The sequence below is a fragment of the Corvus brachyrhynchos genome, unplaced genomic scaffold (genome assembly GCF_000691975.1).
Source record: "Corvus brachyrhynchos isolate BGI_N302 unplaced genomic scaffold, ASM69197v1 scaffold46, whole genome shotgun sequence".
Classification (NCBI taxonomy): Eukaryota; Metazoa; Chordata; class Aves; order Passeriformes; family Corvidae; genus Corvus; species Corvus brachyrhynchos.
Genome location: NW_008238838.1, coordinates 151,050 through 159,785, shown reverse-complemented (window position 1 = coordinate 159,785; position 8,736 = coordinate 151,050). Strand labels below are relative to the sequence as shown.

The following is an 8,736-nucleotide window of genomic DNA, read 5'->3' as shown; positions in this document are numbered from 1 at the left end:
AGCCGCGGGGGAACCATCGCACCCGCCCTGCCTGGCCGGGAGCCACCAGCGCCCCTGCCGGCCGTGAGCGGAACTGCACCGAGGGGAAAGCGCTTCAATAGCGGGAAGAGCCCGACCGTTCATTGGGTTTGCTGTTCTCGTTTGTTGTTGTCACTGTTGTTGTCGTTTGCCTCGCTATACATACACACACTAGTAAAGAACTGCTATTTCTTTTCTCATATCTTTGCCTGAAAGCCCATTAATTTCAAAATTATAATAATTCGGAGGGGAGGGGGCTGTATTTTCCATTCCAGGGGAGGCTCCTGCCTTCCTTAGCAGACACCTGTCTTTAGAACCAAGACGCAAGGAAAACACAACCAAGAATGGGAACAAAATCCCACAGTTTGACTATAATCCCAGAGAAACATCCATTTACAACAAGCAATGTGTGTAGTGCTAAAGACAAAGAGATTGTAGAGATACATGGACTCCAGACTTGCAACTCAGATCTGAAAACCAAAGCAGCCTCACAGGCTGAGGCCTGCAAGTCATGAACAGTGTGAAATACACTGACGAAAAACCTGAATAAATGGTTTAATGAGTATCAAATTTTAGGGCAGTGTCAGTAAAATCAGTTTATTTTTCAGCTGGAGATTAGGCTTGGGGAAGGATTTGTAAAAAAGACGACTCCTTATAAATCCAGGGATCTTGCTTTCATCCTTATTTCCATCAGAAGTTCTTATGATCAGGGCTTGGTTGCTTCCCAAACCTGAATTTCCACATCTATAAACACAAGCACCTTTCTCCCAGGACGTGTCCACAATAACTTGTATGTTTAATGAAGTGCTTTATGATTGTCTAGTGGAAGGTATTACATAAAGGACAAAACACCCACATGGTTCTGCTTCTTTGCTGGAGTTCTCCTTGTCAAAACGCATGGTAACCTAAGATACGAATAGAAATTATGAAAACTGGTTCCTACTGAATGCTCCCAGCAATCAGACTCGTCCAAGACTTCCTACAAGTCTTTTCCAGTGGATAACTGAAAAGAAAGTCAGCCAGCTGAAACTAAGCTGGGGCAGCATGGGGCAGCGCAGTGTCAGCCACAACCCACAAGTCAGAAGTCACAAGTTAACCAGTTAAAACATGCTGCCTGATTCCAGTGGGTGGGGAGATTCTGGAAAGCACCATGAAATCCATCACAGTTTATCTCATACTCTTTCACAGTTCAAAATGGGGACAGGGGATACAGCTGCAAGAAGCAGGGCCTCTTTGAAACAGCAACGTTTAAATATAGTCATTGAAATAGAATAGAGATCTCTTGCCAAGACCAAGCAGGAAGCCTGAGCACACTGAGCATTTAAGTCTCCAAGGCAACAAAATATTAAAGCTTCACAAAAATAGGATCAAAATATTAAATCCCAATGTCTTTGTGATACTCAGATACAATAGCCTTCAGGTTTTTATGGCAGTTGCAGAGAGAATGGGGATTTGTTTTTCATGCCAGGCACCATTATTCCACCACAGCTGTTACCAAGCTGTTGATCTGCTCCAGAAAGGCAGAGTTCCATCTTGTGGAAAGAAAAATGTTTCAGTGGAAGTTGAATGTGGAAATGACAACCTGATACAAGAGAAGTCTTACAAACTGAGTTGTTCTCTCTGTAAGAACCCAGGAGGCAATTCCTTGCTTCTCCCACAGGAATGCACAGCACACCCAGCACACACTCACCCAGGCACTTGAAGGGCACGACGATGTGAGTGTGGTCCTTGCATTGCTTCTTCCCATGCTTGCACCAGCTGTCAATGCTGACAGGCTGGTTGGCTTCCACCACGTTGGTGATCTGAAGGTCTGGGTACATCTGGGGAACAGCACAGACAGAGGTTTCTCTCCAGAAAGGACAGAGAATGTGCAGAGCAGCCCCTACCTTAGTAGTGTAGTAGAGTAGTGAGGCTGATTCTCTACACAGGAACAAGTTGGAGTTTGCACATGGACACACGCTCTCCTCTGGATCAAACTCAGGACAGCTGGAGACATAAAGAAAGCTCCAGCTGTCTGTCACACAGGGCTTCAGAAATGGATATGCCACTGCTTTGAGGCAGGAGAAAGCCAGGTCAGGGCAAGAGGCCTCACTGGCACTAAGCTAAGGGGTCTGGATTTGCACAGCAGTGGAGGAGGAGCATCTGGGTATTCAGGTTTGGAGGAGATGTAGCTGTTTAATTCTTTCTGGAGCAACACAATACCCCCTGGAACAGCAATCACCAACAAACAGGGTTTAGTAATGTCTTCAGACTCTCTCAACACTTGTCAGAAAAAGCACCCACCTCCTCAGGTTTCCTCATGCCTGGTCCATTTATGATGTATTAATTTGATCCTTATGCCCTGCTCAAGTTCTCAAGTCCAGACACTGGCTTATATTTAGGCTTCTACTACGTGAAAAAAATGCAGCCCCAGTTATATCAGCCTTGTAAAACAGTTTAAAAAGTTTTCCAGTCCAGACATGGTACATTCTGTTACTTTCCCATTAAAAAAAAATACATTCCTTGTGGTATTTTATGTGCCTGTCACCTCATAGGAGCAATTAAAGACACTGGACAAGGCCAATATGCTATAGAGTATCTGAAACACAGTAGAAGACGATTACATCTTTTGCAATAAAGTATAAAGAGCTTAAAAATACCATCAAAATTTGATTAAAATATTTTTCTAATATTCTGGCTGATCTGAACACATCACTGAGAATAGCACAGCCACATTCTACCTAGAATAGGTGTCAGGTTCCATTTTACACAACAGGGAGCAGATGCTGGTTAACCAGCTCAGAGGCAGAACATTTGGGTAGAGCCCTGCAAACATACATGAAGATACCTCTGACATACAGACCAAGGACCTTCTGTGGCAGTGTGAGGTGATCTGAGGTAGCTTCTAAATCCCACTGCAGTGTCCTCCCTGCTCTTCCTGGGCAATAACTCAGCAGGACAGTACAGGGAATTGGACATGGGCAAAAGCAAGCTCATCTCCTGCAGGGTTAATTTGCTACTGAGCAGCTAAATTGGAATCCAATTCCTTCACAGCAGTGAAGAGTCAGGATTACACAGAAAATCTCACCTCCTGGCAATATTGCAGAATCTCCTCCTTTCTTCCAAAGCAGCTCTTGGTCCCAGAAGTGTCAGGTTCCCATTTCCCAGTCTGGATGTTCACATGCATATTTAGCTTCCCACAGAACATGGCAATTTGAGGCTCTGCCACCGCAAACCCTGTCCCAGCATTGGCTGCAAGGGCCTGTGAAGACAAACCAAAACAAAACACCTTGATTCATTATCTGATCAAAGACTCAACAACTCACAGAACCAGAAACCCTCTGGCATCTTCTCAGACAGCTCCTGCTTGATCCAGAATATCAGTGGAGTCTTGCAAACTATTTTGTAACAACATTCCTTGAGATGCTGAGCCAACCCCAAGTTTTCACCAGCAAGGCATTTGTTTTCACAAACTCTGTTTTTACAACTGAAACAACAGCTTACCAAAACCAAGAATAATTCCCACTAAAAGGCTGCACCTATATGGGGGCAAAACAGATGTCTGAAAAACTTACTAAATAATACTAATAACTTTTGGCAGAAGGACCTCTGTGAGGTTACACATAAGCAGGTATTACTACTACTAATAAAATAACTGCGTCCCACTGCAAGAATCCTGCTCAGAGTTTAAAGCTATATGTTTATCCCAGTATCATTGAATAATTGGGATAGAAATACCCAAGATTTTTGCTCAAACATACAAATAAAGATGATTTCTGCTGAATCAGAAAAAATAGCTGTGGCAACCAGCTCCTCAAAGCCTGTTGTGTCCCATTCAGTGCATTCCTATGGGGAGCTGTTTCAGATGTGTATTCTGCGCACTTCCCAGACTGCACCAGCAGACAAAAACCTGACAGCCCAGGCCCACATTTGGGTCAAACTGCAGACTGATCAATGAAAATAAGGTCAGGGCCCCTTTCTGAAATCTTGCTGGCTGACCGAAAGAGGAAAAAGAAGAGTGCATTAAATTGCAGACCTTTTTTTTTTTTTTTTTTTTCTGAGAAGACCAAGTGGATGGTGGGAGCTGAACATGCTCTCCTTAAATAACTACTACCTGTTGTAAAAGAGAAAGAGGCATAAGGCAAAAAAGCAGATGAATTACTAAATCAAATGCTCTTTAAGGTGTTCAGGAGAATTAAATCAATTTCAACTACTCCAGATGGAAACAGCAATGCAGTCTGCTGGCCCTAAGCTGCTTTTCACTGGCAGGCAACACAACCCCAGGCTACCAGTCCTGCCTTCATATTTAACTTTTTGTGCACTGAAAAATGCATAAATTACTGTGGTCACTGTTCATCCCCTACTGCCTGCAGACCCCCATCAATTCATACCAATATTTGTATGCCTAAAGCAAATAAAGGAATAAAGAGTAGAATTCAACTGGACAACTTCTTTGTGCAGCTCCTAGTTACTGGATATTAGGAAAAAGAATAACTCCATTATAATTAGCTCATTTCTCCCCCTCCCCTTATCTCACTGCCTGGAGATAAGACATTTCAACATTCTGAAAGTCAAGGATTGTTTAGTGCTGAGCACGAGATTAGTGCTTGGGGGAGAAAACCAACCTGAGGCATAAAAGCATAAATTCAAGTATTAACTGCAGAAAAATGACCCCTTGAATTTTAAGTACTATTCACCCGTCCATCACTTAAGAGAAACAGTCTTATACAAGTGGTTTCTATTTACTCTGACCCTTCTAATCAACAGATGCTCATGACAGCATGTTTTAACACAGACCACAAAGCAAGGAAATACCAAACTATGTGTAACAGATAGCAGCATCGATGTCCCAGTATCAAAATGCTGCCAAGTTCACATATATTTTCAAGTTTAGTGCAGGTACGTTTGTTGTACTCTGTCCTAAGGAAAAAATAGTCACATAGTGGAGGTACAGGAGGAACTCTGAGGAATAGACTGAGGCTGGGAATATGGTGCAGTAACTCGGTTCTTTCAGAAATCAAGACTTTAATAAACATCTTACAAGTGCACACAGCAGAACCTGTGATAGGTAGGCCTTGCACAACCCTGCTCCCTGCTGTCTTTTCAGAAGAAAGAGGCAAACATAGAATGATCCTTCATAACACTAAACACACACAAACTTTTTAAGAGGCTCTTTTTATCTCTCCAAACAAACACCACTTTGGTACCAACAACCACTTTCCAGAGAGCACAGGACCTGACAGGCTAAAGGAAACAATCCCTAAAACAATTTTGTTTGATGACAACACCACAACCACATCCAAGTTCCACGCCCAGAAAAAAACGAAAAGAAACACAAGATCAAGAACCCAGGAAGCATTTTAAACCCTTTTAAAAATACAGGACACCAAAACAGAATAAATGCATGTGCTATGATGGCTCTGCTGATGCCTGAAATCTGGCTCCTTCAAAGCAAACTTAACAAGTCTGCAGCACAATAAGGGAACTTCATGAGGCAGGAGAGGTGCAGGCTCCATCGAGAGGCAGAAACATCCCTAAGTAATCCATTCATCACAGCTCTTGCATGAGCAAAACTCCTGTTCAAACACATACCAACCTCCTGAAATCATGACCACCCCCTATTTACATACTGATTCGAGCCAGTGTTTGTTTTTGCTGCCTCTCTGGCTCGATCCCTGCAAAGGTATCATTCCTCCTCCTTGGATTGCTCACATAGTTTGCATATCAGTCGAGTGCTGTTGCCGTAGCTACCAGAACATGCTAAGCCCCAATTCACAGCTGAACAAACGAGACTAATTACTTGCTTGATTTCATCACTTTTAATCAACCAGCAGAAATCTTCTCTTGAATTGCGCTGTTGGGTGAGTTAATGAACTTTGAGATACACAAGTTAATTTTTTAACCCCAGGACCTGCAAGGCAAGATTTTTGAGCAATGGGCTTCAATTTTCCTTCACTGGCAATCCACTCCAGCCCTCAATCATATCAGTTATTTAATCTAGTACTTTGATCTCATTTTAGCTGTAATGAGAGAATACAGCACCTCCAAACTTCATGGAGGCCACATCTTTAACACTGACACTTAAACAGAGAAAAAGGTCACCTACAAGAGCCTTTTGGGACCAAGAAACTTTCTGATGCTTCCCACAATTGCCTTCGGTGTATCAAAACTGGAAGCAGATCCCTCAGGCTACACTCAAACATCACTCTGCAAAAGGAAGGCTTCAGAACATGTAAACCAGCACAAAGCTTGGGATAAAGCCATGTCCTTAGTTAAGCTCTTTAGTACTTCAGAGAATTCACCCATTCCACATTGCAAAGGGATGAACAAACTGACAGCACATTTTTCTCTGGGAATTTCCCAGCCATAAATGGAAGCAGCTGCTTCTTTTAGTGCTGGGGAGCAACTATTCAATCCTTTAAATAAGCAGCCTGACAGATCAGGAGGGGCAACACACACATGATGGAAGAGAGTTCATCCAGTTGTATACATCCTTGTTGAACATTTAAAAGTAGCTATTATCCTATTAATACATATCCATAACATGAGAGCAAGACAAATGTTATTTAGGAAAAGACTGTTCCGTAAACCATTACTTTTTTCCTCACCAGCACTTGAATTTACAAGATGTTTCAGGAGAAACGGGGCTCTGCCTTTTGGTATAATTCTGTAATCCAGTTTGCTTTCCAAGACCAAAGAAGTTTTTGATTCCATAAACACATAAATCTCTGGCCAGTTAATGTCAGTTAAATTCCTCACCCTGCCATGTGGTGCCTGATTTATGGTCTTGAAACACTGGAATTCAAGACCCTAAATTTTCCTTTTCTCTGATGGAAGTGTCTGCCCAAGTATCCTGGATTTTATTTACTACTGGCCTCTTCAGCTTGTGACACAGGGTTTAATGTGTGAGCATAACCCACCTGGAGGCCTGGGGTCCAGGTGCTAAAAAGGGTCATATCTGTTCCTCCTGCAAGTATCCCCAATCCCGAAGGAGGGACACAAGGCTAGAGACTTTAGTAAAATAAAGAGTATTTTACATCTACCCTTGAAACACAAGCAGTACATTGCAGTTCTGGTTTGTAAAGATCTAAACATGAAAACCACATCCATATCCTTTGCCTTCTATTGCTGTGATCTGTTAAACCTCATCACAACATAACTTATTTCACATGCTGTCCATTCAGCTCCCTACGGAATGCTATTCTGGAAAACCATCTGGCATGCTGCTGGGGACTTGAGGCTTGAAGGGTGATTGGAGCTTATCTCTTGTGAAGAAAAGCTGATAATAATAATTCACACAAATTAGTTCCTGAGAGCTTTCCTTAATAGCACAAAGGTATCTGCAAAATGTCATATTTAACTGAATTCTGCATTTTTGGTGGGGTCAAACATGACCGTAGCCTTGTCCATCTGATCAGATTAGCCACAATGAGCCTTTATTCCAGCAAAACCAGAGTGGAAGGGAGCTTGAGAAGCTTGGAGAGCCTGTGAGGAGAACCCACGCTGCCCAAGCTTTTCATCAGGCTTCCCCTGCAGCAACACGAGTAGCTCTCCACATAAAACCATGAAGATTAAGCTGTTTTAAGACTGAAACTCCAGCCTCTAGAATTTTAAGGTGCTGAAGAAAGCTCCAATGGAGAACTGCATTGACTTGGTGACCAGAGAAGAGTTTACTGGCTGCTGAGGGCATACCTTGCCTTAGGTGACAAGGCAGGGCCTTTTGCAGGATTCTCTACAGGACAGATCAGATCAGATTACCTGTTCCTGAGTTACATGTACTCCACAACCAGTTGCTACTACACTGACAAAAAAAAAGCCATGCAGCACTTGAAAAGATTACTTGCACTGTTTGGTTTTAATTAAGCGAAGCCCCTCAGAACCAATACTGGTTATTAAATCAGGGTGGACATGAACCACAACCTGAGGGACTTCAGAACAGGCTGCTCAGCACTGTCCTTATCCAGATAAATCACACTGCCCACCTTAATTAAAGGAAAGGAAGAGCTTTTTCTGGGTTTGTTTTTTTAAATTACATTTCCTACTCTTATCTGGAGCAACTCTGCAAATCCCCCCATGTCAGTGCAATACCCACAAATATGGAGGACATAAACTGAACGCTTTCAAGACCACTGAGGAATTCTAACAGTTCCTTTGATACAAAAATGAGCCCTGTTACCTTACCAGCCTTCTGAAGAACACAGCCCTCCGTGGCTGCTGCTTTTGAATGTGTGAGGATTCTAATGTTTTGCCCTTTCTGCACTGAAACATTGGTATGAATGTTTGTGCAGGGATTCAACTGCTTCAGCTGCACACTCCATATTATCACTGCCTCCAGCTGACATCCATGGGCCTTTTTCCTTCCACATGGAGAGGCCAGGCCGTGGCAAAACAAAAATTAAGAAGAGCTGCAGTCACAAACTGAAGCTGTTGGAAGGAGAACAGCTGGGCTGGCGTTGTAAAGCCCAGCCTTCCTGGGTCACAACGTGCCACACATTCATTGCCATGAATCTCACCTGGGAATTAATGATAAGTCAGTATTCAGGAGACCAACACTTCAACTAAAAAGTGAGGGATGTTGGCAGAGGTTCTTTACACACAAGAACTTCTGGACAGAATACTTAGAACTCCCCTGGTTTTGGATTTATAACTTGCAAACACGAGCAGAGCTCTCAATTCATGCTTCAAATGGTGTTTCATGCTTTGTTTTACTTAGCTTCTTTTCCGGGTTTTATTCAGCAG

The 8,736-nt window shown here is 42.8% G+C and overlaps 1 protein-coding gene across 8 annotated transcripts in view; it reads right to left on the bottom strand.

Annotated features, from left to right (window-relative positions):
• Nucleotides 1–3,288, bottom strand: part of APLP2 (amyloid beta precursor like protein 2) — a 26,593-nt gene extending 23,305 nt beyond the window's left edge. For all 8 annotated transcript variants that reach the window (XM_008636869.2, XM_017738475.1, XM_017738476.1 and 5 more), the window contains exons 1-2: nt 3,086–3,288; nt 1,709–1,838 (exon numbers count right to left, since the gene is read on the bottom strand). In XM_008636869.2, the coding sequence (XP_008635091.1) occupies nt 1,709–1,838; nt 3,086–3,205 (250 nt within the window). In that variant the 5' untranslated portion in view covers nt 3,206–3,288. The remainder of the gene's footprint in view (nt 1–1,708; nt 1,839–3,085) is intronic.
• Between the last annotated feature and the right edge of the window lie 5,448 nt (nt 3,289–8,736).